This window comes from Cyphellophora attinorum, assembly GCF_001299255.1.
Source record: "Cyphellophora attinorum strain CBS 131958 chromosome Unknown Contig55, whole genome shotgun sequence".
Lineage (NCBI taxonomy): Eukaryota > Fungi > Ascomycota > Eurotiomycetes > Chaetothyriales > Cyphellophoraceae > Cyphellophora > Cyphellophora attinorum.
The window spans coordinates 38,644-66,434 of NW_017253283.1; the positions used below are offsets into that span (position 1 = coordinate 38,644).

Sequence of the window (27,791 nt, forward strand, 5' to 3'; positions counted from 1 at the left end):
TGCGAAAAATCTCGAAAGCAGACTCAAACCTGGGGAAGGCGAAACACATGGCAGAGGCCCCACGCGGGTTTGTAAGCCCTGGAGGGACAAATACAAGGCCTCCTGGAAAAGTCGCTCTCGCAATCTGGGACCGCGGGCCGATTGAGGCACTTTTCGGCCCCCAAGTAAGTAGGCTCGGATTTCCACTCCGTATGCGAGAGCTTCTAGAGCTCGTTCCTTTGACCAAAGATGGACGTGCTAACAAGCTTTGATCTTGCCAATTTTAGGGATGCAACCTTGTGATCGAAGTGGAAACCAGCACGATCAACGAATAGTGTGCGCAGCTCCTCAGATGAACTGCTGCTAATGTGGCAGCCCCTGTACACCAGCAGGGTCCCTAGGTTGGTATATGTATCCGCCGAGTCGCATCCAGAACGACAATATGGTCCTCCTTTTCGTCCAAGAGTGACCGCATCTGATGCTTCCGTAAATGGCATCGCTGTCAAGGAGCGAAGAACCTGCCTACGAGCTTCTGAGCAACAGACTAGTGGCACCGCATTCCACACCAGCAGCTGAAGCACACTACGCAGATTTTGATGATACAAGCAACGATGCGGCAGTCCCAGGGCAGAAGGTGGAAGCAGTGCACAAAGCCGGCTCTTCGCCTTGCGAAGCATGGGAGCCGGGCATCCTTGCACGCCTCCCGTGGCAAGCTCTGTTATCACTCATCGGCGTCATTCTCGGTCTTGTCGCTGTGATCTTTGTCCTCGTCTACTCGGACGGCAAAGCAATCGATGACTGGTATTGGCAGCCTTCCATCTACATTGCCATTGCATTGGTCGTGGTCAATCCTTGTCTCGTTTACAGCCTCTCTTCCGGCGCGACAATCTGGTGGTGGCGACAAGCTTCTGCTGGTACGACTGTGCGGGAGCTTCATCACTCTTGGGCGTACGGCCACAGTGTGCTGGAGGCTCTGACCGCAGGCAAACGAATGAATTATCTTGCTCTAAGTTGTATTATGGTTACGATTGCCCAACTCAATAATCCTTTGCTTCAGCGAGCAAGCAGCCCTGTTGTCCAGCCTACGAGCAATACCATACCACTCTCGTTGAAGAGTGCAACAGAGGTTCCGATGGGGTACACCGGCGTCCTGTCCGGCCGCGGCCGCTGGCCAGCCAGATTTTCGGGCAACTTCAGCGATATCGTCAACGACTGGAACAACCTGGCACCCATTCCGTACCCAACTCCCACATGCAAAGGAACCTGCCGCGCGGTCATCGACTCCATTGGCTTCGACGTGAACTGCACCAGCTCTACCGTCCCCTTCGACCTCGAACCCACCTCACTCCCCAACGGAACTGTAATCACAAATGAATTCCAGATCTTCGAGTCCAACTTCTTCTGGTCCGATGGCGAGGACACCAGCAATGTCATCCGCCTCAATATCGCCAACAAACAGACCCAAAACTGCAACGGCGAAATCCAGATCCAGAATTGCACCCTTCATCCCGCGCAGGTCAGCACTCATGTCCTCATCGACGGCAACGCAAGCACCATCGCTCTCGACCCAGCCTTCAACATCGACGACGACGTCGTCATCAAGCCGGACAACCGCAGCGAGCGCGTCGACGCAGGGCCCAGTACAATCGGCGGGATCTACCTTGCGCTAAACAACAACTACGAATCGGACGCGTCGAATTACTTCACCGCAGGATCGAGCTTGTATTTCCTTACTACACACGGCAACACCGCGCTGCAATACTTGATACAGGAGTCCACGCGGTCTGTTTCCACCACTGGCTGCGAGCTGGCGTTCAGCGATCCAAAGAACGATATACTCGCGGGAAGTCGCGACCTGTTCTTTCGCCTTGCGATGGCAGCCGCCAACGAGAGCACTCCAGTGCAGAACGTCATGGCTCAGCAGGAACTAAATCAGGCTGTTTTCTCAAGCGACTATGCCTTCATGGCGGGCGGCGTCGCAGTGACTGCTGTCGCTCTGCTGATGGTGTCGGGATTGTTTCTGGGATATCAGAACCTCGGCCGTCCTGTGTCGTTAAGCCCGGTGGAGATCGCTAAGGCGTTCGATGCGCCTCTGCTGAAGTATGCGGACAACAACGCTGGAATTGAGAAGCTGGTCCATGAGACGGGGGCGAGGGAGGTCAAGTATGGGGTGCTCCGTGGCGGCGACGGTATGGGCGAGAAAGACGGTGCAGGACGAAAGCTCATCATGGGAGAGAAGGGCAGTGTGAGGCGGCCTATGCCAGGCGAGACTTTTACAGGCTAGTAGCTGAATTCGACTGGTGAGCAAATGCCTCTCATTGCTACTTCTTGCCCGTGTTCGTTCATCTCTGTCACGTACGCATGGTGTGGCAGTACTCATTTCGGCGCCCAGGTCGATCTGAATGGAACCCTCGAGCCAAGTCGCTACATGAGGTTGTCTTCAAATCGTCTCTCATCTCATCGCTTCTCACTTCCGTCGCTGTGGCTTCATCCGTCAGCTTCCCAGTACTGGGGTCCATCTGCTTCGCCTCAATGTCTGACTGAGGCACCTGATTGTTCTTCTGACCAATCGAGCTATCTCCCAGAGCATCTGCAGGGATCCGGTACCGCGGCACGAAGTTCACGCAGAGGGCGTAGGACATTGCTGCTACCATGAACTATTGGAGCACATTGTCAGTATCTGCTCTGTGCCTATGACTGTCTCGATCAAGACAAATTGGGGTGATAGGAGTAGGTTTCAAGGGGCATCACTTACCATCAAAGCCACAACCATTGACAAGGGAGTGCTGTTGTGGATGTCAGCGACCTTCCCTTGCAACGCTGGCACGCAGCCACCGCCGATGACTGCGCCGACGATGTAGCCCGAGCCTCGCTTATAGTGCCTTCCGAGTCCACGAATACCCAACGCAACGATCGTCGGAAAGCAGACCGACTCGAAGAAGAGCGTGATGTACAGCATCGCGATTCCAGCTCTGCCCCGGACACCTGTTGCGAGAGCCAAGGCCACGATCACACCACCAAGATAGAACAGGAAGACCAGCCTCGGTCGAACAAGCCGCATCAATCCCGTTCCCGAGAACCTGCCAACAGTGAACGCCGCCTGTGCACCCGCCAACAGTGAACTCGCCGTCGAAGCAGTCACATTCGTTGACTCAGTCGCATAATTGATAAACCATGTCGCAACCGCGACTTGTGCGCCCACATAGCAAAACTGCGCGAATGCGGCATGAAACAAGCGGTACTGCTTGATGAACGGTTTCTCCGTGCCGGCGATGTGCGTCTCCTGCACCTGAAACTCCATGTCTGCATCTGTAACCTCGGGGATGTGGCTCAGGAAGAAGGCCACTGCTAGGAAAAACGCGAAGCACGCCACGGCCAGGTAGACCCACTGGACGTTCTTGAGGGCGGAGACATCGTCTTCGGTGTGCTTGAAGAAGACATAGGATGCAAGTGCAGGAGCGACGACGGTGCCGATGCCATTGAAGGCTTGGGCGAAGTTGATCCGGATCTCGGAGTATTTGGGAGGCCCGCAGACAGCGAGATACGGGTTGGCGGCGGTCTCGAGGGAGCCCAGGCCGGAGCCGCAGATGAAAGTAGCGGCACAGAAGCCGCCGAAGGAGCGATATACGCCGCTAGGCCACATCATTAGGGCACCGATGGCGTAGGTGCACAGGCCGAAGATGAAGACGGGCTTGTAGCCCCAGTGTCGGAGCATCCATCCTGCATAGCCGATGGAGGCGAGTGGGTAGGCGCTGGGCTGATTTCAGCACGATTCCATGTACTTTCGAGTTGAATACTCACCCAAAATATGCGGCTTGCAGACCGGATGAACGCGTTCGGGTGATCCCAAGCGTATTCTGAAAATGCTTGTTCAGGGTGTCGAGGAGCCCGTAGGAGAATCCCTGTCAACGATGCCGTCAGTCGCCAAGTCATTTTGCTTTCCCCGCGTTGATCCCGCCATTGTCTCGCTTCTGGATATCTGGCAGTGGGAAGCCTTTGTTATCATACATACCCAGAGGAAGAACAAACTCGTGACGAGTGCCAATGGGTACAGTGACTGCTTCAGCGTAAGCTGCGATGCGGTGGTCACGCCTGTGTTGGAGGTTTTGAGCGCCGAGCGCTTTGCGACAATCTCCTTGAAGCCCATCTCCGAGGGCTTGACTGATCAATGGAAGACTTGCAGGACAATAGTGGAGAGGGTGAGAGAAGGCTCTCATCCAGGCAACGGAATAACCAGCTTTATACACAGCAACCTACCTACGATAGGAAATCCTTCGACTCGAGTCAATGGCGTTCGATCCCCGCAGACACAGGTCATGATCGTCATAGTTTCGCGGGCAAGAAGCTGGGGATGGTCCATAGGCGTTGCCAATGTAGCGTAGTACCGGGGTGGGACTTGGAAGACGATCACGAGAGAGTTCCGACTCGTTGAGATCATCAGCCAAGTTATCTTGGCGTGTTTTGGGTGCATCACAGGCGCGATATCCCTAAAGTCTGAATTTATTGCCCATCGCTTAATTCTTGGAGTCGATATGAAGCAATTGACATGCCGAGTACAACTCTGTGGCGTGTGGCTGACGCTTTTCAGACTAGATGACAGCAATATCGGAAGCTTCCATAGCACGGTGCATGTTCCAGAACAGTGTGCGTGGGAAGATGTCACGGGCTGACATCGATCATCATTCGGCATAAGGTACGCCGAAGGTTCGATAAGTGCCGTCGGGGCAAAAAAGCACACGCGTGAATTCACGAACGTCGGCCGCCTTTCCACCGAAGCTGATCTGCTCACGAATCTGGTAACTGTCGGCAGATGCTGTCGGGAGCTCTTCATCGAACTTTGGAGCTGCATACCCGCAACTTCAGACGAGTTGGTTGACTTCGGGATGCACGCCGCGATTGTGTTGCAGTCAAGGACTAGACAAGTCTGTTTGCGTTGTTGCGTTCGAAGTTAAGGATTGAACGCGGCGTCAACCGATTGTTCGACTACGATGATGGCATCAACGATTTGAACCGGAAGGAGGTCGACCGTGGCATTGAGCTAAGCGCGATGGATGAGAACCCAACGGCAGGCACGACCCAAGCTGTTCGGACAAGAAATGAGCGTTTTCTCTATCCTTAACAGACCTCACGCCAAATTTCTTACAGCGACCTCCCTGGCAGGCAAATTGATGATAGATTGATTCTGCCGCTTGAGGCTCAACTGAGGCTCCTCCAAAACTTCCAGCTTCGATCTTCGGAACAGTTCCAGCCTCCAAAGCCCGCCCTAACTCGAAATCTTGAGGTTCAACTGACCCGCTAAAAAACGCTCAGTTTATGCCCGAACAACCTGCGACCATGGCGATGCCCAACTTGCCGCCGTTAATCATGGGAGGCGCTGGCTGGAGCTACCAGCTCACTCACGACCCAGACGCAGACTCGGTACTGGACATCGTCGAAGCAGCGTTCTCTCAGGGTGTGAGGGCTATCGACACATCCCCGTACTATGAGCCATCGGAGGAGCTGCTCGGGAAGGCTCTGTCTCATCCTAACATTTTATCTCAGTACCGTCGCAAAGACTTCTTCATCATGACAAAATGTGGACGTATTGCGGCAGACCACTTCGACTACTCGCCAGACTGGATCAAAAAGAGTTTGACTCGGTCGCTTGATCGCTTTGGCACGATGTATCTTGACGTGGTTTTCTGTCACGATGTCGAGTTCGTGACTGTCGAGGAAGCAGTTGCGGCAGTAGCGACATTGTTTGAGCTCGTCGATCAAGGACGGATCAAATTTGCTGGTATCTCAGGCTACGACTTGGAGGCCATGATTCGAGTCGCGGACGCGGTACGTGAGCGGCTCGGGAGGCCGGTGGATGTGGTTCAGAATTGGGCACAATTGTCGCTCCAGAATACAAGGCTCGAAAGCTATGGGTTTGCAGCACTTCGAAAAGCTGGAGTCAGAGCGGTGTGCAATGCCAGTCCATTGGCGTGTGGTCTACTTCGCTCGGGCGGCGTTCCCGTAGGAAAGCTTGGTGATTGGCATCCCGCGCCCTCCGGACTACGTGCTGCTGCAAGGCAGGCCTCCCAGTGGGTCGCTGAGCAAGGCGACTCTTTGGCTTCAGTCTCGTTAAGGTTCGCGATAAGTCAAGCGGCTCAGAGTACATACGACACGTTCCAGGTGTCAACAATCACGGGCATTAGCACGAAGAGTGACTTACAGGAGAACATTGCTGCGGCGGCTCAGGTGCTGGGACTGCCTGTCGACATTGAGGACAGAATTTCACATTCATCGTTGAGCGGCAGAACGGCCCTGAACATGGCCAGAGTCGAGGCGGATCGGGTACTTTGTGATGGTGTACGCTCAATATTGGAAGACTACATTGATTATGCTCTGTCGAAGCCGCCATCTGCCAAGGGCTCCGACCTCAGGGCCCCTATCGACTCAATTACGGAAGATTCAAATGATGTACCCAGTCGGCTATACCACTCTGGCTCAGGAAATACGCCGGCTCAGGGAACACGCTAGCTCAGGGAATGCGCTGGCTTGGGGAAGTTTCTTGAAGCCCATTTCAGCACCGTGTATTTTGCAGCTGGTGAACATAAACTTCCGGCAGGCTATACCCGCGGTGCATCGATGACCGCTCTTGCCTCTTCAGTCTTCCACCAGCTTACTCCTTCCTTCCCAGGATACTCGAATCTGTCCATGCTTTCCGCCTTCATCTCCACCGAATATCCTGGTTCCAGTGGCGTCACATAGAATCCGTTTGCTGCGCTGGACGGATGTATGAAATGCTCATGCAGATGGTCCACGTACTCAAGCACACTCTTCTGGCCACTGATCACCACATAATCGATCGTACTCAGATGTGAAGTATACTCGGGCAGTCCGACGCCGCCTGAGTGAGGCACAATCGGGACATTGAACTTGCGAGCGAGCAGCAGTATCGCCAGCACTTCATTGACGCCACCCACACGGCACGCATCTGGCTGGATGATGTCCACGGACCCCGCCTGGAGCAACTGCTTGAATATCACTCGATTTTGGACCATCTCACCTGTAGCCACCTTGATTGGTCCATGATGTGTATTAGAAAGTCCTTTGCGGATTGCGGCATGACCCAGGATGTCGTCAGGTGAGTCGTTCTCGATGAACCACGGCTTGAATCTGTGCATAGCTTAGTCTCGGAGCAGCGGGCAACGGTATTGTACTGACTCTGCCAGCTGTTTCATATACTCGATGGCTTCCGACACTGACCAGACTTGATTTGCGTCAACTGCAACCCAGCCCCGGTCATAGCCGAGGACCTCACGGGCAATCCTCAACCTCCGTCGGTCCTCCTCAAGGTCCGTACCCACCTTGAGCTTGAAGTACTTGAATCCTGCCTCGACGCTCTCTTTGAGCAGTGTTCTCATCTTCGCCTCGCTATAGCCAAGCCAGCCAGCGCTTGTCGTGTATGCTGGCACCGCTTCATTCTGGAGAGCTTCCTTGATACGATCTTCCTTGCCTGGCAGAGCCGACTTCAGCAGGCGTACTGCCTCTTCTCTCGTCAAGGCGTCTTCGATGTATCGGAAGTCAATGCATCGCACGATTTCCTCGGGCGTCATGTCAGCTATGACTCGCCAGACCGGCTTGCCTAGAGTCTTTGCCCACAAGTCCCACAAGGCATTGACTACTGCTCCAAGAGCAAGATGAATGACGCCTTTTTCGGGGCCTACCCATCGTAGTTGCGAGTCCGAAGTAAGGTACCTCCAGGTCCCGCCCCAGTCCTCAGCCAGTTCTTCGATGCTCTTGTTGAGGATCAGGGGCGCGATTAGGTCGATGGCAGAGCAGACTAGCTCGTTGCCGCGGCCTATGGTGAACGTCTGAGCCCTGCATCAGCCAAGACTTGTGGAAATAGGCTGATCTCACCATGCCGTGACCCGTAAATTGGGAATCTGTCTCGATGATGCAGAATGCCGCCGAATAGTCGGGGCCCCGGTTCATCCCTAGCATGAGATCAGCCGAATACACAAGGCTTGCGGTAAATGCCATTTACCATCGCTTCCGGTCTTGTCCAGCGACGTCTGTGCCGTCAGCAATGTCCTCCCTTCACGAACGACGACTGGCGTGATGGCGTACCGGAAACCGAATGTCACGAGACTTGAATCCTTGTATTCTCACCATTTTGCTTGCCGTAGGGTATCGTGACGGTGTCGAAGTAAAGTACCTGCCTCAGTTGTGGCGAATATATTTGTTCTGTGCTCTTGCCTACCTTTGCACCGGGTCAATCGGTGAGCATTGCGACGACTACGATGTCCTCTGCATCTCTCTGGCAGTCCATTCGTAACCTCAAGTTCCATGGTAGTGCTGACGCTGAGCATGGTAGCTGGATGCGTGGAGTTGTGCTCGGTACAAAGTCCGTTCGTTGGAGTTTGGAGGTTGGAGCAACTGCCCACAATTCGAATTCACCCGACGGCAGCCACAACCTTTCCAGATGGGAAGTCACACCTGTCAGGATCTCTTCTCGACAACAGCTGAGGTCTAGAGCAACATATCTGCTGACAAGTTACTTGCTAACTCTGTCCACCTTAGACTTGACATGACAGGAAGATAAAACTCAAACAGTACATTTCTCATAGCCTGAAAGCACTCTGCCGAACTTCGACACATAGGCGAAAACGCAGATGTGATCCCACAGGCTAAATGTTGGACCCCAAGGTCACCCTCTGACTTCGCGGGGTCGATTTATCCGTTGCTTCATTCTCTACATCAACCCCGGATTGCATGAAAGTGAACTCAGCGCCGCATGGCGGCTAGATCTCGTTATGGTCAGCTCTCCACAACCGCATCTGTCTCCCGCAACCGAAGCAGCCCACGAGCGTTCCACACTTGGTCACGGGCCTCGAAAGAGGACTCGACGGGCCTGTGACAAATGCTCAAGGTGAGCGAGCAGACAAAAAACGTTCCTCGCACCGTGCTAATTCTCCTGAGCTTTCGAGTGCGATGCGATGGAGAACATCCATGGTGAGCGGACAGACAAGCCTCGTGGTTGCTCTCTACTGACCATGAGCACATAGTCGACGCTGTCAAGGTATGCTGGCCATGCTGAAGGAATTTTACGAAGACTGACGCCTCTGGGATGTAGAGTACGGCCATGACTGCAACTATGCCAGAGATGTCAAGAAACGCGGGCGCAAGCCACTGTCTCAGCGATTAGGGCATGTCCCACAAGCATCACCGGAACCCGTGTCTCCGGATATCTGGGGCGACCTCCCGGACCACTACAGCCCTCTTCCTGCATCAGGTTCACCATCTCACAACAATGCTGGCCAGGACTCCAGGATCATCGAGAGAGTTCAGACCATTCCTCATGACCCGATTCCGAGCAGTCGGCCAGGCTTTGATGCCTACCCGGGGGCAGGCTACAGCAATGGGGAAGTGATGTCCCGTATCATCCGAGATGGCGATGATGAGGATAGCCAGCATCGACCAAGAATAGCTCACCCAGTCAGGCGTATCAGCCAGCTCATCAACCCGCCGCTTCCACCACCCACACGGACCAACGGGGTAGACCACAGCCGCCCTGTTCTGCCACCAATGAGCGCTCCTCCATTGACACAGCACTTCAGCGGCGATAGAAGACAAGCGACATGTCGTTACAAATGTCTGGAACCCGTCATGCCGCTCATAGACGAAGTGATCGAAGCCGAACTGGCATGTGACCTTCTCGAGTTCTATTTCGCTGAGCCAGACTCTGCTCTGTTCCGGCATGCCTCTCCATACGTACTCTCGCCTGTCATTCGCAGACACTCACTGCTGCATCCAAGGAATCCCAGACCGACCACGGCCGCTCTGCTTGTCACGATGATATGGACAAGTGCACAAACAGCGGACATTCCTTTTCTGTCACTTCCGGGTCGGCGAGGCCAGATATGCGAGAAATTGCGGGTGCTTGTTATGGCGCTCGTCCATGACCGAGACCGCGACCACTGGCACAGAGCCTTGGGTGAGCAGGCCCGAAACCGTCACTGCGATAGTTCCGTGCTGACCAGTCTTTAGGTGGTCGTCTTCTCAAGGAGGAAATATTCCACTCCCACTCATCACACATGCATTTTGACGACACCATGAGTTCCGACGAGCCACCTTGTCAGACCATTGATGATCTGCTCACTCTGATCCTTATCACAATAGTCGTATCGGGAGGTGACTTCAAGCCTGACTGCTTCATTTGGCTCAATAAGTCCCTCAACCTGTCGACATCAATGGGATTGAACCGGACCGATGGATTATGCAGCGAGGCTGACGGCTCTTGTAAGAACAGTCTGTGTGGGTGTCGCAGTCGAAGTAACCTTACGTCCTCACCGTTAGCTGAAATTGAGGCGCAAGAGGAGAGACGGCGAGTGTTCTGGCTTCTGTTCTCGCTCGATCGACATCTAGCGCTGTCGTTCAACGGTAATCTCTTCATTCACGATGACGAGGTTCATGTGTACAGTCCGTTGCCTGATGATACCTGGGAGAACCTGGAGACTGCTCCTTCCGAGGTCTTGGCTCGACGTACCTTCGGACCACCGACTGTGGTCAGTGGCGTTGGGTTCTTCGAGTACTTCACTCCGCTGATGACTCTTCTTGGCGACGTCATCGAAACCCATCGGCGTTCCTCGCATCCTCGCCTAGGAACTCTCAACGACACCGCAGCAGTAGCCATGATCGAGACCCTCCTCGAGAGCTGTGCACGTTCCATCGACGATTTGTCGGCCCTTCATGATGTGGACAAATACAGCAATGGCACCCAACAAATCCCCGCAAACTATATGGGCAACCCCGTCATGACTCCGAGCACGAACTACTCCCCAACCGACCAAGGCCCATTCAGCGCATCCACCACACACTTCCCACAAGCACGGAAACTGAGACGTGGGCAAGTATTGCTAGTCACCTCTTACGCCCGCTTCATCGTTAACGTCCTCCACGTCCTTCTCCACGGCAAATGGGATGCTGTCAGCATGCTGTCCCCAGACACTCCACCCCCGTCGCCTTCCCAAGCACATGGTCCATCTTCCTTGGGTATCAGCAACTGGATCACGTCCGTCGAGTTCATGAAATGCGCTTCACATGCGATCCTCGCATCCGAGGCTGTCGAGACGATCCTATCTGCTGATCCTGAGCTGACCTTCATGCCGTACCTGCTTGGCATCTACCTCCTCCACGGCTCCTTCATTCTGCTGCTCTTCGCAGATCGGATGCCGCAGGTCGGGCAGAATGAGAGCGTCGAGCGCGCTTGTGAAACGATCATCCGAGCCCACGAGGTATGCGTTGTGACGTTGAGCACGGAGTTTCAGAAGCGGTTTCGGAAAGTGCTCAGGGCGACGCTGTACGAGGTCAGGAAGAACATCAATGGCGAGGGGATCGATACTGCCGCTGGAGAAGGGGCTAATGGGAACCACCGACGGGATAGTGAAGTTGAGACAGAGGAAGTCAAGGCGAGGAGAAGTGCGCTGAGTTTGTACAGGTGGACGAGAGGGAGTAGAGGTCTGGCTCTGTAGCCCACAGAAATGAATCGAAGATATTCGATGTTGTGAATCATACGTGATGTATACACTTTGCAGGAGATCCAAGTTCTGTTGCACCTTATGGTGACAGAGACCACTTCTCAGACATGGTCTTTCCTGCACGCCCTTCCTGTAATACTGCCGCCTATATACCGAGACCGGTCTGACCGACGCGACGCTCGCCCGCCCGCCAGAACAGACATGTGTATTACTCCAGCACTGGCACCTGGGGTCAGCCTGTCGGAACCATAAGCGCCCGTCTGCAAGAGCCCTTGTCGAGCAACAAGAGCCTGGTCTTCGCGGTTTCCGGACAACGAATGCATCATGAATCAACCCCTTGCTGGCGGAGCAAGCCAGCTCCGACGCTCTAGCAAACCCGTGCAAAGTGATGTCCAGATGCAGAGTCAAGCTCATCAAGACACGGCAGTCGGCAAGGCTAGCCTGCATGCCAAACACACGACCGTCGTTGATTCGACAGGATGATTTTGCACATGCTCGTGAGCCCCAACAAGGCGCGACGATCGAAGTGTGTCCGCGGTACAAAGCCGCCTCAAGCTTGCACTTGCCCGCTGCCGGTGATGAAGCAATCGTAGCGTCGAATTGCGTGCTTTGCATCGGCGTACGGAGCGGATGGGCTTGGCTTATCTCGCTAGATCGACATTTGGGGATTCTGCTTGTCTGGCCGCCGTCACGGGCAGTGTTGCGTTCTCGGCATCTGCGCTTCTGGCATGATGGGTAGCTCTATCCGAGTCTAGTGGTTACATTGAAGTCGTAGAATGCCACGGAGAGTTGTAGACGATCACATCATGGTTGTGGTTCTGGTGCCGAGGACATGTTAAGAATCTTCGAGGATGTTTTCGAGACCGGAATGGTTGATGCCGAGCTGTGGAGACACCGATAGCGTCGATGGCGTCAACGCCTGTCTCAGACACCGCTTTGTCACTGGATGGCGGTGAGCTTTGTGTAGCTCCGAGGAGTCAGAAGAGCTCTTTGTCGATAGAGCTGGGTCGATTGAAATTCCTAGCGAATAGCTCAGAGTTGATCGTGCATCAGGCTTCACGCAGCGAGCGCAGCATGGTTCATTGCTTGAGGTCCTCGAGCGACGATGTCGTAGCAGTTCGCATCACTGGCCGGATTGGGAGATGTCGAATCGTCTTTCTGAATTGCAGCAGCAGCAGCAGTCAGGCGAGGTCTCATGGTCGATGGCTCGTTGAAGAAATTTGCGTCTGCTGTTGAGGCGGAGGTACCGAAGATTGAGGTAGGTCTGGATGTGTTAAGGATCTGTAGAGGATGCTTCAGCCTGATGTGACTTACAACACGAACCCTAACAGGTATCGAGCCATCATACTGCACTGTATTGCTCTCTGCCGACAAGGTAGATGATGTCAGGAGGAATTTCGATGTTATCGAAAGCTGCTCTGCGGCAGAAGGGCGATGCCAGGCTTATGAACGTACCAGAGAGGAATGCTCCCACTCCCGAGCAGGTGGCTCATGCAGTAGCTCACATGGCGTGCTCGTGCAATAAAGGGTCCGGTCACACCATACAGAGCCACCGCATGATGACGGATTAGTAGTCCGTAGGTGCAGTGATGCGATCATTCTAGCCCAGATAGGCTTGCACGACAGTCGATTTCTCGTATGTGACAGACACAGATCGAGTTAAAGTGCTACAAAAAAAGTTATTTCCAGCACGCGAGCGCCGAAGTCAGCCAACCGAGCGGATATGGCCCAAATGATTGGCACTGACAGGGCCTGGCCGACGGACTTTCGGCATGGGCTTAAACTATACGAAGCCTAGAAGCTCAGCTAAGCTTGATCCCCAGGAATGCTTGATCGACCCCAACTTCAGATGTGCTGATCTTGTCGTCATCTTTGTCATAGCCATGTTCGGCTCGCGAAGTTCAAAGGATGCAGAGGGCCGTGACTGCGTCTTCGTCAAGGTTGTTGGTCAGGCGAGATCATCTACGAATGCAGCACTTCTATTAATGCTGAGAACGAGGTTCCGCCGTGGTGCCCACCAGAAGTGGTTTGTGGCTTGAGAATTGTCAAATATGCATATTTGTGGCTTGCAGGCCGAGGCCTTCGCCGCCTGGCTGTCAAGACTATTATAGAGAAGCCCTAAAGGCTGAGAACGCCCGATGAGACAGGAGCGCCTCAGGAATGAGCATGGGCCGACTGCAAGCTGCCTGTACAGGTCGGCTATGACTTCTAATTACGAATGTCTAAGGGATGTTCGAGTACTGTTCCACGGTGCTCATCATTGCCCGGATCGATCATGCTGACGCGGTGGGCGCTGCTCCAAGAGCGTTTGTAGTTCCTGTGGGCTGAGGCTCCCATCGTTCCCCGTGCAAATTGGAGTTGGAAGCGGCGTTGGTCGACGTTAGTCAAGAAGCTGTCGAAGTCGAAGTTCTTCAGAATATCAGAGTCTTCCATGGTGGGCTAGAGGCTAAAGGATTCGCCCATGTTGCCGTTGAACATCTCTCGTAGCACCGGACTCAGGACTGCGACAGCAGCGTTGTACGATGTGTCCAACAAACTATCGAGGTCGAAGGTCTCCAAAATATTGATATGCTCCAGAGCGCGAAAATTGAAAGGTTCGGGGAGGTCTCTGGCGATCCGTCACGATGAGGGTCGACCTGTGGCACTGTCGATCCGTGGTAGTGAGGGTTGACCTGTGGCACTGTCAGTGTATTTCTGGCATGCTGGACGACGGGCAATAGATCCTACCCGTGCGCCAAGCCTATTCGAGCTCGTCTTGATTGCTCATCAGGACCACACTAGTGGACTTACACAGTGAGTGCGGATAGTAGCAGAATGGTCCAACAGGGCCATTGGGTTCGTGCTCAACGTTGGACCATACTATCAAGCGTCAGCGCCTCTGCAGACATTGTGGGCCGTGGTGAAAGGACTCACATCCAAAGATACCGCCCGAGCGAATGCCACCAGGCTGAACTCCTTCGAGCTGCCATTGGTCGACTCCGTGATACTCAACGACAAACTTCCACTTGACTTCCCTGCCACCGACGACCAAAGCGCAGAAGCCTTTGATCGTTGTGACGGGATGATTCGGGTACTCTGATCCGCGCGAGGTACCCTTGAAATACAATGGTGGCAACTTATCGCTAAATGGAACATTCGATCTAAGGACAGGATCAGTCCGCAAGCTGTCGTCGAGTTTCAGATCCATCATCAGCAAGTCGCCGCAAGCCTCGGGCTCATTGCTCAGGTCCGTCAACGTCGGGAAGCCGACATCGTGGCCCATGAGACCTGAGTTCCATGCAAGCAGACTGGCATAGTCGAGAAATGCATAAGTCCCCAACCACTTGCCAGTGACACCAGCCCAGTCCTCCGGCTTCGTTGAATCGATCACTGTGCGGTATGGTATCGAGTAATGTAGCCCTACGGGAGCTGACAGGCGGCCCTCGACAGAGATGTCAAAATTGTTAGCGATGCAGGTCATGGCAGCCTCAAGCAAGGTCCAGTCAACGCGTCCGGAGCCATCTTTGAGGAATGGGCCATAGTCGTTTGCCTCGGTCGTCAGAGACCAGTCATATACGTATTTCCGGCCAGCATGCTTCCTCACATGCCTGTCTTGATGAGCCGGCCCAAGCAACGTGTGCAGCCTCCGGGCGGCTGCGGAGCGCTGATTGTCCAACAACGAGTTGGACACTGATCGCGTCATGCGGCTGGGCTCTTTGGACAAGTCACGGCTGGCGATATCAAATATCAGGCGCTCAAGGCCGTTGGGAGACTCTTGAATGATGGACGTTAGCGATTCAATATTGCGGGATGAGCGGTCGTCCTGCCGATGTGGCACGCCTGCCGCGGTTCCTGATGGTGAAGGTTGCGTCCTGGCGGTGTCAATCATGCTCAATATAGTGTCGAGATGCCTTTGCTGGTCCTCGTTGGTGTACTTTTGCTTGTCGGGATGCCATCCGCGTCCCAGAAATTTCAGCTTGGTGGCATTAGTACTGATCTATGTCAAATGACATTGACCTACCGTCGAGGTGCGGGCCTTCACTTCCTGATACCAGTCAAACGTTTCCGCAGTTTTCTGAGTGGATGTATACGGGTTGTTTAATGCCGGCTCCGGGTCGTCGTAGACATGCAGGAAGGCATCTCGCTGGCAGGCGTCAGTAGATCGAATACCATATGTGGCTTCTTGCGCCGTCCGGACGTTTTCGAGGTGCGTGATGAAGATGCCAGAAGGCATAATGAACTCACCCAGAGCAATTGATTGTCCGGGCTGACGAAGCTACAAGCCCTTCGACATGTTTGACCGAATTGTGCCACATCTCCGGGCAAGAGGAACGACAGCACGCGTCCGAGAATTTCTTGAGGTAAATCAATCAATGGAAAAGTCGCCATCGTGCTGGTCTAGTGGCTCCGTCAAGATTGTAAGGACGGCGAAGTCACAGACGTCGGCTCACATATCACACGGAAGGATTAATGCCAAAGTCACCAGAGACCTGCCCTATGACCTTGGTACGTCGTGAAGCTGATAAGAATCAGACAGGAAGGAGTACAAGTTCCTACAGGTGCCATGATCATGATGTCGATGTCGACGCCGGCGATAAGGCGGGGCAGTCCGGGGATACCTCCTACCTTCCTCTCCGAAACTACGTCCCAGCAAGAACACCTCACCCGCAACTTCTCGTATTCACTGCCTCACTTGGCCCTCTCGGCCTCCTATAACAAAGGCCCCCCTCCGCAGGCAGGTCCTCACCTTGCGCCCAACGCGCCCGCGCACCCAACACAACACAATGGCAACCCAAGCCACCGAATTCACCTTCGTCCGCACCGACACACACACCCAAGACTTCATCCAACCTCCCGACGGCCCAGACCCCGAGCCCGAACCAGCGCATTCCCCGCGGCGCAAAGGCTTCAGCGGACACTTTCGGCGGAAGTCAAAATCACCCTCCTCTCCCTCCTCAGAACCACCACTACCACCATCAGACTCCTCACCCTCCCTCACCAGCCCCAAAGAAGGCAGCGGGGGCACCACCCGCCGCCTCTCCCAACGCCTGCACCTGTCAGGCAAATCGCTACGCAAATCCCGCTCCGCAAGCACCAGCTCAACCCACCTCCCCCAAGACCTTCCCCCTATCGACGACGACTTCCGCGACCTGTCCAACCGCGAGGACACCGAAGCGAAATGGGAAGATCGCGCGACCCGCCTGGCGCGGAAGAGCCCTAGTCTGGCCAGCGCAGGCGTGCCCTCGCCTGCTATAACGCCGGTGGATGAGATGAGCCGTCTTAATTTTGGGTTTGGGGAACAACATCAGCAACAGCCGCGCAGCCCGAGTCGGCCTCGTAGTGTGAGTGATGCGGCTGCGGATGTGAACATCCAAGAGGCGATCCGGTTACATGAGGCGGGGCAGTTGGAGGGGGCGACTGAGATGTTCCATCAGTTGGCGGATCAGGGGAATGTGTTGTCGCAGGTGCTTTTTGGCTTGTCGCTGCGGCATGGATGGGGCTGTAAGCCTGATCCGGCGTTAGCGGTGACGTACCTCTCCCGCGCGGCCGCGGACGCTGGCGAAGTCGAGGCGCTTGCCCTGCAGTCTGGCATGAAGAAAGGCGGTGCGGCAAGAGGGGAGTTGGTTCTGGCGATCTTTGAACTGGCGAACTGTTTTCGCAATGGATGGGGCGTTCCTGTGGATAAGGTTGCTGCGAGGCAGTACTACGAGACGGCAGCGAACTTGGGAGAGACTGACGCGATGCGGGAGGCGGCATGGTGCTATCTAGAGGGTTTCGGCGGGAAGAAGGACAAGTTCAAGGCAGCCCAGCTGCTGAGACTGGCGGAGAAGAATGGGGAGAAGGTGGTTGGGGAGAGTTGGATCTGGAAGGAGAAGTATGATCCGAAGTGAGCATGTTGAGGTAGGCAGAGACAAGGGCATTGGCATAGGCGTTGGCATTGTGTCGTTAGCGGGCATTGGAAAGAGAAGGAGACCGTCGGAGGATGACTGGCGCGAGTTCAGTGCGTACAGAAGCATGCATCGACACGCGATATCCAGTACACATGTATACTAGGTACGAATTTTGGACCATGAGGTCCTTCCATCTCTCCCATCCCGTTCAGGAGTCTTGCTCGATTGGACGTTTGTCGCTAGCCTTCGCACCGTTAAATCGTTCCCCCAACGTCGAGCTGAGCAGGAATCGATCGTGATTTTATCCGAATCAGAGACATCCGCTTGCAATCTTTCGAGAGAGCCGGTTGTCTGAGGAGCGTTGGGAATGTGAGGGCCGCATCATGGATGCACGCCAGCAGGTCCTGATGTTTCAGCAACGCGATCGCGTTCTTTTCTCTCTCGCCACCAACATCATTCCTGCCGTGACGGCCCACATCATCAGCTCAAGCAACTCGGTAGGTCCGTTCTTCGTTAGGAGGCCAACCATAGTTTTCGATGGGACCGATCCGCGGGATTGGTGGATGGACGAAGGTAGGAACACGAGGAGCATGTGCCTTGAGCAGTCCGACGTCAAATTCCTTGATCTCGTAGGGGTTGGGCAAGTCGCGCCAGCTCATGTTGCATCGCTTGACCTTTTCCTCCCTCATAGCCTCATAGTACTCGAGGAAGCTGTCTTTGGTGATGCTGTCCAAGATCTCGTCGCGCTTGGTAACGAGGTCATTTTCGTAGAGGTCATCGGTGGCAGCGATTAGCTGCGGCTCGATTTTGTCGGCGATGTAGGAGCAGATAGCTTCCGTGTGCTCTTTCGGTAGGGGCTTGCCGTCGGCGCGAGCAACATAGCAAGTGTCCGGCACAATACTGTACGCTGACATGGAAGACCCAAAGCCAGTGATGCCCACGAAGGCCAAGCGCTCACGTTCTGCTTCGAACTTGTGGTCGCCATAGTAGGTCAATTGCTTCTGGGCGCCCTTCAGACCAGACGCTTCGAGGACTTTCTTGGATATGACATCGCGGTGGAGCAAAGTGGCTGCGGGATTCTCGAGAACTGGATGTGGAATGAGGGTGCCCTTCCCGTAGCTGGACGATCGAAACAGGAGAGGCAGACCGAGCAGGTTGGCAATCTGACTACCCTCGGAGGTCCAAAGGACATCGTCGCCGGTGATACGTACGTTGCTGAATTGGGGGCAGCCTTGATTGATGACCCGACCGTTGCTCTCAATTGTCGTGCCAAGGACCTCAGTGTCGCGTAGATTGGCTGCGTGAACAGTCCCACGTTCACGACCAACTTGGCTTAGCCAGTCAGCAGTATTTCGTGCGTCTCTCATGTCCATGTCACGGTGAGTGAGCTGCATCAACTCGAACTCAGCGACTCTGCTGACTATAATGGGCCCTTTCATCGAATCGCGACAAGCACCCGCTCTCGTGAAAGCACGAAGACCATGGTTCGTAATCATTGGGGAAGGGAAGTCGGGATCGTCTTGTGATTGCTTGAAATAGTACAGCGACTCTTCCCTCTTTCGGCGAACTATACGACCTTGAATTGTGTTCCAGACGCAGTTGTTGAGATCCGAGTTCTCAGTTCCGAGAATGATGGGTGTGTTGAGAAACTCGCCACTGCCAGGCAAACCAAGTGCAGAAATCGGCCACGCCTCCAGCCACTCGAAGCGCGGTGGTGTGTTGCCGCCGGGGAATAGGAGGACGCGGCGATGAAGGTCGCTGGGTCGAGAGTGGTTGAAGGATTTGCATATGATCTTGTGGTTGCTCCAATCCAGCGCTTGACAATCTATGTAACACTATTAGTCCGTATAATACGCGTTGGAGAGGGCTTCAATACCTTTGCTACAATAGCGAGCGTCGTGGCATTTGGGACAGAACTTGCTGCCGATTCGGGGACACATGATGCAGGTGTCTTCAACACTCTGAAAATTGGCGCCTGTCGCCATGTCGACGAGAAGCACTGGACAGACGTCGCTTGAGCAGCCTGCTAGGAAGCAATCCACAGAGTGCTCCCTGGGAGGATTTTCAGATGCGATAAAGGATGTTTCTTAGCAAGTCGATGCAACAGGCGTAGAGTTTGTTGTAGTGAAGAGGCTTTCTGCAGATATCTAGGCGACATAGCAAACAATTGCAAAAAGGCAACCTTCACTTGCCAGAGACCAAACACCAAAAGATCACGGAGATCAACAACGTGTATGTCACTTACCATGTTGTCATCTCAAAGACCTCAACCTATATATGATCGATTTTGGACGCGAGCAAAGGTCTTCTCAACTCATCGTCCTCTGTAGCAGCGGGTTGTGGTTTCCATAACGACGACTGAACAGCGCTTCGCTTCGTGTTTCTCATAAAGGCTTTGTGACAGCAATTGAGATTGACGGATTCGCATTTGGTGTTCTCGAGATGCCAAAAGCATCCCGGCCGTCGCAATCGACGGCCACCCGGTCAAGACCGCTCAAGCTCAACCTGGGTGTGCAAACTCATTTCAAAAGCCGTCCATCAAGGATTAAAGTATCGGGACGACCGTCATTGCTTAGTTGCTCGACAATGCAGATGGGAGCCGACCAACGCAACGAATCTACTATGATGATGAGTGAGTGGTAGGTTGTAAAAAGCTGCCATCCAGGCTTGTGATACAAGTAACACCGATTCGCACCTTCCTATTCGGGGCTCTACAGCGCCTTCTCAAAATCGTTCGGCACATCCATCACCCTTCCTTATACTACCGCCATCGATACCAATCTGTAAAAAGAGAGACTTATGTCTGTTAGGAGAACTTCCATCTTGAGCACTGGAAAGACATCGTGCAAGTCATACATTCATTCATTCGCTCATGCACACTATCCGCTCAGGCGGCTGAGCTAAGGTCGCTACATGAAGTCGTCATCGTCGTATCCCACGGGCAACTTCTCCTGAATCTCATCGACTCTCATTGGTGCTGTTCTTGCAACAGCGATCAACGGCTTTCCTCTATCCACTCGTCGATTCAACGCAGGCTCCTATAGCCGTGTCATGTCAAGCCCATCGCTTTATCTCGGCATGCCATGCAAAAGTATACAAAAGAAAATCGTGTCGTAAAGGTTCGGTAGCGTCGCAGCGATGAACTGCTTTCGTGTGGGCGTCAGAATGTTCTGTACTGTCGTAGCGCTTTGTAGATGTCATAGAGTCGCTTGAAAGTCGTCGATATTGGAAGAGCCATAGGCGTGGCAGGTCATGTCGTGTCGTATTGGAGAATGGGAAAGGAGATGAGGTAGACATGGTAAGAATCCAGAAGTGATGAATAGCGCTAGCAAATATGCAATACTGGTGTGATTTGGTAGGCCCTGCGGCCGGACGGTAATGAAACCATATCTTTGTGTCGTCTTTTTTCGTATCATCATTAATCGATCGTGTGAAACGCGTCGTTATGTGGATGCTGGAGGTGGTAGAGGGAGCCGACTCGAAAGAGCGGGCGTGGTGGTGATGCGGCGGAGGCTTGCGGTGCATCCCTTCCTTCATGCCGACGAAAGGCTAAGGATGCATGGTCAAAGGAGAACGCTGCAAAGAGCCAGCAACAGCGGGCGGTCAAAAAGTCCTATGCGTCATGATCTCTGCCCTCACGATCAGCAATGAGTCTCCTGAAGTCCTGCAGAACCTGCTCAGGAACCCGATCAAGCATGACAGAGCGCTCGCGAGATTTGCCCAGGCCGACGGCACGTTCCATCTCATCTTGCTCGGCTTGCATCTTCGCGAACATGACTTGCAGTGGCGTCGGTTTGTGAACGACCTCTGGCTCAGCAATCGAGTGGTCGGGGTGGCGAGGGAGCCTTCTGGGTTGACAGTGTGCTCGTACTGTTCGGGAGTGAGTGCGAAGGCGGCGGCAACCTGTTGCTGGCGAGTTGGTGTTGTGAGCTGAGCCGAGAGTGTATCCAGTCGCGACGGCTGTGACTGGGACTGGCGTGACGTGGAGGGTGGCCAAGCGTCGTGGGTCGAGCCGATGGCACGAGTGATGATTGCAGCATTGGCCCAGCGCCGTCGCTGTCGAGCACAGCTTTGAGGACATTGTTTGCCTCTGCGCGGTACTCGTCCGTAAGCGACGGCAAGACGGCATTGTCAAGCGCCGTAGCCGACTTCGGGCTGCCGCCGTTGCTTGATCTGTGGTTGAGCTCTGCTGAGAGGCCATGAAAGCGCCAATAAGAAGACACATGCAGAAAGTGTTCCAGCTGAAACTAGACTCTGCTTTGGATGGCACCGTAATGGTCGAAGAGACATCGACATGCTGAGGTATAGGCAGCGGGCGAGGAGTGAGCTGTCGCTGTGGACTGTCTTCGTTGTCCATCTTCAGATCTTCGGTGTTGATAAGGCTGAACTCGTCTTCCCAGTTCTCATCATCTAGCTCCAAGCTGCCAAAACTGGGGTAATCGTCATGATTGTATGGTTCCGAAGTAGAGGTCGAAAATCCACGTGACGCTTGCCTCTCGAGATCTCTTACACAGTCTTTGAGCACATTATTCTGGCGGCGAGTTTCGGTCGTCTCGATAGTCCGCAGCCGGATCGCCTCGTCTCGTTCGAAGGTGAGTCTCTGGATGAATGTCTCATATTGTTGCCGCTGATGCATCATCTGCTCTCGCTCATAGTCCATCACAGTCTGAAGGCGTGCAATCTCGTCGGTGAGTTCTTTGTGCTTTGCTTCCCAGACCTTCTTTTCGGTCTGTAGATTGTCCATCTCAAGTCTCTTGCGAGAGCGGGAATCAAGCCTGAGGAATGTCAGTAACGCAGTGTCGTTGCCATCGTCGACATCACTTACGCTGCCTGTCGGTTCCTAAGCAACCGCTTCTGCTGCTTGAGTTCCTTCTTCCGATCGTCGTTCGTCTCCTCCAGGATGAGTTTCTCTACAGTAGCAAGGTTGACGTGATTGGGGATCTCGAATCGTGCATTCTTCTTTCGGATGCCATCTGATCTCTGGACTGTCATAGGCGACGTAGGTCGTAGCTTTGGACTATCAGCTTCATCGTGTTGCCCTCCACTATCGTCCGAAGTAGCAGACACCCAGCCACCTTGACTTGACTGAGGTGACATGGCAACAGATCGATGAGGGTGCTGCTGGTATGGGTACATGCCAGTTGCCGAGTTGAAGGAGACAGGCATGCCGGCTTCCACGACAGGACCGTAGTGTGGCGTAGGTGTGCTTGATCCAGAAGCCGAGGGCATTGGCCAGGCATGCGGAGGCCCGTAATGAGGTGTGTACGGCTGTTCGTACATCTTTGGCATGTGCCGGGGTTGTGTATCGATATGCGGGATGTTCGGGACAGAGTAGTGACGCGCTTGGAAGGAAGGACTGTGCGGACGCTGCTGCCATGTATGCTGTGTATGAAAGTCTTCCTCCAACTTCACGACCGAAGGCTGTCGATGTAGCCGGGCACCGGCCATCGTGTGGGATGGGGCGTCGTAGAAGGCTGGACCGTCGACGAGGTGTGCGCCGTCGCTAGGATAGTTATGCTTTCCGTCGCCTTCCCATAACGCCGGCGCATGCACATCGTAAGGTTGCTGCAGGTACGGCTGTGCCATATTGCACAATGTCGGATGGCTGTTGTGGGTTGTGAAAAAGGCGGTGTGGACAAGGTGGGGCACCACAGTTCAAAGTCGATCTGCCATGACGGTAGACATATGCATCGGCGACAGGAGGACTGTGCGCAATATGGTCAAAGCATGGCTGACGCAGGCGAGGCGAGCAAGAGAAGATATAAAGTGAAATTCAAGACCCGGAACGAAGTCTGAGTAGGCTTTGTGGACACTGGTCGGGTTGACAATCCTTTGAGAAGCGGTCCGATACAATACCGTACCAGATAGCCCGTTAATGAGGAGTTTCGACCAGCCACCAAAACACTGGAGTCAGGCCGTATCGTGAGAGGCCGTTGACCAGAGGTGGAGAGTGAGACCAGAAAGGGGACGAACGGGAGGTGACGCCTTTTCGGCGGTCGAAGAGGAGAAAGACTTGGAGAGTCTGATGGCTCGTGAGGAGTTGAGCGTGATCTTGGGCACAGATCGAGCACAACAGAAGGAGCAATCAGAGCAGAGGTTTTTGAGTCGAGCCAATGCAAGGTGTATGCACAGTTGGGCCTCGGCGGAGCTTGAGTGGTGTCGTATATGGAGCTAAATCATGCGACCGTGATGCGGCCGGGTCAGGGTTGCTCTGGTTTGTTTAGATCAGAGGTCGAATCAGGTCCTGAGACGCAACGCTTGCTTGAGAGGACTGGTGTTTATTATTCAGTGTTCGAGTGGTTCATTTGTTCCAAGTTTGGGTTGACCGCCGCTTCAGACCTCTCGGCTATTTTCTGAGGCAGGTATAGGAACTTGCGATCTTGAGTTCGATGATGTCGATGTCTTCCAGGACCTCCGGGCGCCGCGAGTCGCTCTGGAGCGGTAATTGTTTCGATGGGTAATGGCCAGGGAGGGCACAGTAACATCATCAGCTGCCGACGTCACGATCGAACGGAAGAGGTCACAGGAACGTGAGAAACAGGCCAAACGCGTCCGCCTGCTCCCATGATGTCGCGTAAAGATCAAGGTTGCAAGATCTCCGATTAACGGAACTTGGGAAGATCCTTAAAACTCCGGGCGGCGCTAGGCGGCGGTTCGGGGCGTGGCTTCTTCATTTTGAACACAGTGCGCCTGCCCCGAGAGGATGGTTGTATGGCAGCCATTGTTGGGCACTTCGCCTGATACTGGGTTGTGCTAGTACAGTCTTGCGGCCGTCAGCCACAACCCAGGCGTTACAACGGTCGTCAGAGATCGAAAGCTGCGTCATGAACGAGACGAGACGATACAGCCCCTCATCGACCTCGGGACCTCTGCGCAATTCTGGATTAGGTAGGTATGAATATTAAAGCTGAACCAATGGATGACTACGCATGGATCTATATTGACATTGCTGCCCAACGTGAGGCGACCACTGTCTTTCCAACCTCTGGAACGCCCTGTTTCACCATCGAATCCTCCCATGCCTTATTGATGTCATTCGTTGACAGTCCATGCAGCCGCTGCCTTGTTCAGGAGTAACGTGACGTTCTGTTGCCTGGTTTGCTTCAACGTCTGATTTTGATCGCGATCCTGGTCGACTGGAAGCGAGCCTGCGTAGCAACAGATGCATGATGGAAAGGAGGCCAGGGAAGCCGCTGTAGGCGTGGATTCGTCTAGCTGATCAGACCTGTCGTTTTGGGACAAGCGTCACTTGAGCGTCACTTCGTAGCAATCGATCCGTTGTGAAAACCGAGCCAGGGAGGCCGCTGTATCGGATTTTGAATGCAACGCGGATATTGCCCTTCGGGACCAAGGTCAATGCCCAATCACTCGAACAAGATCGAATCCTGATTCGGAGCGAAAGCATCCTCTGCTAGAGCCTGTCCCGTCTGAACCTTGACAGGGCCGACGAAGTCCTCCTCCGCGAGCGCCTTGACGAACCGGTCTGTGGTCATTGACGACTTGCCACCGCCCAGAAGTCTTTCCGGCTCAGAGTCCTTCCCAATCGTATCTGTCGGCTTCTTCTTCTGTGGTCGTGGACGCACCAGCTTGCAGGTCCAATGACCACAGTCATCGGTAGAAGCGGACGAACAGGGTTGGACATGGACCTCTTTGCAGCTAGAGCCCGCCTCACAGTAGCCAATCGTAGCGAACTCGTGACAAGCCAAAGCATCTGCATCGACCGGACGGTGAAGGAAGGAGCAATCCAGGTTGACGCACAGTCCTTGGAGGAAGAAGACACAGTGGTAGAGGTTGTGAGGGGTCGGGGTGTGCTGCAGCAAGCATTGTTTCATGGGACTCAAGGTGACCGAGCAACGTAGTCCCATCGCCGCCGCGGAGCACAACGCAGTCTTGGAAGCATCATGGCGATACTCACAAGGAAACTTGTTGCAGAACCCTGGGGATTTTTCAGTATCGCTAAGAGCCTTCGGAGACTGGTTTGGAACTTTGCAGCCATACCTCGCAAGCAGTAGTTTCGACATAGTTTCTTGGGCTTCTCGATCGTGGGAATGGTGCTGCCGGGACTTATCGAGCTTGAGCATTCAGAGTCCTCCCTAGGAGTGATCAAATCGCTTTCGTCGGTGCGGATAGGCTGCAGCCACTGATCAGGTCGTAAATGCTTCTTTCGGTCCGCAGCCGCATCTGCCATCGTTAGTGAACTTCAGCACCATGATAGTGAGAACGACTTCGCAGTAGTTGGATGGTCTCGTCATCGTTGGCCATCGTGTGCGGCAGCTGTGTTTCTACAGCGTCCTCCCTGGCCAGGATTTTTCGATGTGCCCTTCCCAGGAAAGATGGTGTGAGCGACCGGCTACGAAGAAATGTTGGTTGTGGCAGCAAGCTTCACGGTCTTCTGGAAAGGTCAAGAGAGGCTCAAGCGACACTCAAGGGACGATCCAGAGAGGCTCAAGCGATCCTCAGGCAAAGCTCAAGCAATGCTCAAGGGATGCTTCAGTGACGCCCAACGGACGCTCCAGTGACAATTCGGTGACGGCCCAGCGACGTTCATCTCAGAACCACTAACTCGATCTGCGAAACGTTGTCGGAACTTCAGAGTCCTCCCTGACCTACTAGAACCTCCATCATCAGAAGCACTCGGCTACTGCCGTCGGTTGTGACTGTCACTTGTTTGCCTTCCAGCGGAAACCGTATCTAGAATCTTCTGGCGGAGCAGTCCTCGCGCAGAACTTATGAATATGCCAGTACCCGAACGCTATGGCTTCATGCACTTTTCCAGATCCATGGTCCAGCAGCATCCCGAGCCTATGATCGTGTCCTCCAACGCCGCGCTAACCCAATGTCATATCCATAGAGTCGGAAGGGGTCCTCCAACACCGACGCTCATTAAACATCCTCGAACTTCTCATCCTCATCGTCATCATCATCGTCCATGCCAGACACATCCATATCCGTGTCTTCCTGTTTGGGCGCCTCCAGACCTTGTGGGTTGAGCAGTGCATCATCCTGGGCTTTGTATTCCTCCTTCAGCTCCCATTTCCCATTGAAGTCACCATGTTTGTGCATGAAGGCGATATCTTGTAAAGTTTCTCGAATGAACGACTCCGGCTGCTGAAGAGAAGCCTTGAGATCTCGTAGTCCCCATATCCGATGCTGCTTGAAGTGCTCCAGAAGCAAGCGAACCAGATCCTTGGATTCCATTCTGCTTGTTCGGCTGTCCTTGACGGCTTGCCGGCGAGCTGCTGCAGCCTGGATGTAGTTAGCACAGTAATGGACACCGCCACAGTATGACTTGCCTTGTTCTCTTGTTGCCGTTGCCGCATGCTTGTGACATTTTGTCTTCGAGTCGGGTCCTCGTGAGGTGCCAGCATGGTGGTCGCTTCTTCCGGTTTAGGTGCTGCCATCAGCTTGGCGAGTTTCAGGCGCTCGATTCGCTCGTATTCTGCATTCCTGACTGCGACTGCATCGAACTCTTTCGTCACGGTGCCTGCCAGCGCTGTGTGCTTGGGGATAGCTCGTCTGTATGGCTTGAAGCCACCTGGCTGCTCTCTCCGCTCTTTATTTCTCCTACTTCGCTTTGCATCGTCGTAGAGTTTGGATCGTCCTTGGCCTGTCTCGTCGTCGTCTTGATCCCAGGCGTATGATCGTGCTTTGAAGCCGGGCAAATCTTTCTCAGAGAAGACCATAGTACCGCCCTCTCTCCGCAATCGAACCTTTCCCTCTGGTGGTTTGATCAGGTCGTACTCCTTGTGCTGTTCTTCGAGTTGAGAGAGGTTGTTCAGCTTCAATACGACCTGTGCACGGGTCAGACTCAGCCTGGGGCATGATATAGCGGACATACTCTTGATGGATTATCCTCGGGACCCTCCACTCTGATCGTACCCAGATCAATCTCGTCATCGTCCTGAAGTTTGGCAAGATCTTCCCATAATGACCGTGGGATGTGACTGAGCCATAGTGTCTGGGCTGCCTGCGCGAAGTCTAGGTCGCCAGCATCTTCGTCTCCATCATCGTCGTCCACGTAGCCTGCGGGCGATGGCATGTCAACATCTTCCTGCTCATTCTTGATGTTGACATCGGGCGCGTGCTCGATCTTCACCTGCGGTATGACTCCCGCCATCGTGTTCGTTGCGCACAGCAGTAGGCGATTCACGATAGTACATAAGTGGGAGTAAACAATGGTCCTTGATGCAGCAGATCGACTGCATTTATTGGAGAAGTTCGCCGCTGCCAGCCGCCGCATTAGGCTACCTAGCCGAACGTCCAGGCGTCACCGTGCAGTGAAAATCAACCTGTCGAACATCTGGGTGCTTCACTTCAACTTGAACATCACCGCGGATAGCTGACACCTTTCCAACCACGGGATCATACAAGCCTCGTGATGGCTTCGTCCGGCTACTTGGAAAGCGATGCAGATCATGCTACAGAGTCCGGACTT

The 27,791-nt window shown here is 54.1% G+C and overlaps 11 protein-coding genes across 11 annotated transcripts; 4 read left to right on the top strand and 7 right to left on the bottom strand.

Moving 5' to 3' along the window:
- Window positions 1–469: 469 nt before the first annotated feature.
- Window positions 470–2,263, top strand: AB675_4923 (uncharacterized protein; the record flags this gene model as incomplete). Its single annotated transcript, XM_018145095.1, has 1 exon — window positions 470–2,263. One exon carries the CDS (start codon window positions 470–472, stop codon window positions 2,261–2,263), a length of 1,794 nt encoding a protein of 597 aa, XP_017994559.1.
- A 67-nt stretch (window positions 2,264–2,330) lies between these two features.
- AB675_4924 (L-fucose-proton symporter) lies at window positions 2,331–4,126 on the bottom strand (the record flags this gene model as incomplete). Its single annotated transcript, XM_018145096.1, has 4 exons — window positions 2,331–2,636; window positions 2,735–3,731; window positions 3,781–3,881; window positions 3,992–4,126. 4 exons carry the CDS (start codon window positions 4,124–4,126, stop codon window positions 2,331–2,333), a joined length of 1,539 nt encoding a protein of 512 aa, XP_017994552.1.
- A 1,187-nt stretch (window positions 4,127–5,313) lies between these two features.
- On the top strand, window positions 5,314–6,483 carry AB675_4925 (D-arabinose 1-dehydrogenase; the record flags this gene model as incomplete). The annotated part of the gene is made up of 1 exon (XM_018145097.1): window positions 5,314–6,483. One exon carries the CDS (start codon window positions 5,314–5,316, stop codon window positions 6,481–6,483), a length of 1,170 nt encoding a protein of 389 aa, XP_017994587.1.
- Window positions 6,484–6,572: 89 nt separating this feature from the next.
- Window positions 6,573–8,121, bottom strand: AB675_4926 (L-galactonate dehydratase; the record flags this gene model as incomplete). Its single annotated transcript, XM_018145098.1, has 5 exons — window positions 6,573–7,122; window positions 7,171–7,820; window positions 7,867–7,943; window positions 7,994–8,021; window positions 8,077–8,121. The coding sequence occupies 5 exons, from the start codon at window positions 8,119–8,121 to the stop codon at window positions 6,573–6,575; spliced, it is 1,350 nt and encodes a 449-aa protein (XP_017994569.1).
- Window positions 8,122–8,945: 824 nt separating this feature from the next.
- AB675_4927 (Xylanolytic transcriptional activator xlnR) lies at window positions 8,946–11,480 on the top strand (the record flags this gene model as incomplete). Its single annotated transcript, XM_018145099.1, has 4 exons — window positions 8,946–8,961; window positions 9,015–9,028; window positions 9,085–9,943; window positions 9,997–11,480. The coding sequence occupies 4 exons, from the start codon at window positions 8,946–8,948 to the stop codon at window positions 11,478–11,480; spliced, it is 2,373 nt and encodes a 790-aa protein (XP_017994558.1).
- Window positions 11,481–14,226: 2,746 nt separating this feature from the next.
- Window positions 14,227–15,699, bottom strand: AB675_4928 (uncharacterized protein; the record flags this gene model as incomplete). Its single annotated transcript, XM_018145100.1, has 3 exons — window positions 14,227–14,345; window positions 14,400–15,441; window positions 15,487–15,699. The coding sequence occupies 3 exons, from the start codon at window positions 15,697–15,699 to the stop codon at window positions 14,227–14,229; spliced, it is 1,374 nt and encodes a 457-aa protein (XP_017994577.1).
- Window positions 15,700–16,249: 550 nt separating this feature from the next.
- Window positions 16,250–17,356, top strand: AB675_4929 (uncharacterized protein; the record flags this gene model as incomplete). Its single annotated transcript, XM_018145101.1, has 1 exon — window positions 16,250–17,356. The coding sequence occupies one exon, from the start codon at window positions 16,250–16,252 to the stop codon at window positions 17,354–17,356; it is 1,107 nt and encodes a 368-aa protein (XP_017994581.1).
- A 485-nt stretch (window positions 17,357–17,841) lies between these two features.
- Window positions 17,842–19,341, bottom strand: AB675_4930 (uncharacterized protein; the record flags this gene model as incomplete). Its single annotated transcript, XM_018145103.1, has 2 exons — window positions 17,842–19,181; window positions 19,233–19,341. 2 exons carry the CDS (start codon window positions 19,339–19,341, stop codon window positions 17,842–17,844), a joined length of 1,449 nt encoding a protein of 482 aa, XP_017994584.1.
- A 1,628-nt stretch (window positions 19,342–20,969) lies between these two features.
- On the bottom strand, window positions 20,970–22,942 carry AB675_4931 (uncharacterized protein; the record flags this gene model as incomplete). The annotated part of the gene is made up of 2 exons (XM_018145104.1): window positions 20,970–22,131; window positions 22,182–22,942. 2 exons carry the CDS (start codon window positions 22,940–22,942, stop codon window positions 20,970–20,972), a joined length of 1,923 nt encoding a protein of 640 aa, XP_017994557.1.
- A 1,778-nt stretch (window positions 22,943–24,720) lies between these two features.
- On the bottom strand, window positions 24,721–25,618 carry AB675_4932 (Zinc finger CCCH domain-containing protein; the record flags this gene model as incomplete). Its single annotated transcript, XM_018145105.1, has 3 exons — window positions 24,721–25,292; window positions 25,355–25,537; window positions 25,582–25,618. 3 exons carry the CDS (start codon window positions 25,616–25,618, stop codon window positions 24,721–24,723), a joined length of 792 nt encoding a protein of 263 aa, XP_017994582.1.
- Window positions 25,619–26,239: 621 nt separating this feature from the next.
- AB675_4933 (Transcription initiation factor IIF subunit beta) lies at window positions 26,240–27,473 on the bottom strand (the record flags this gene model as incomplete). The annotated part of the gene is made up of 3 exons (XM_018145106.1): window positions 26,240–26,602; window positions 26,638–27,147; window positions 27,195–27,473. 3 exons carry the CDS (start codon window positions 27,471–27,473, stop codon window positions 26,240–26,242), a joined length of 1,152 nt encoding a protein of 383 aa, XP_017994588.1.
- Window positions 27,474–27,791: the final 318 nt, after the last annotated feature.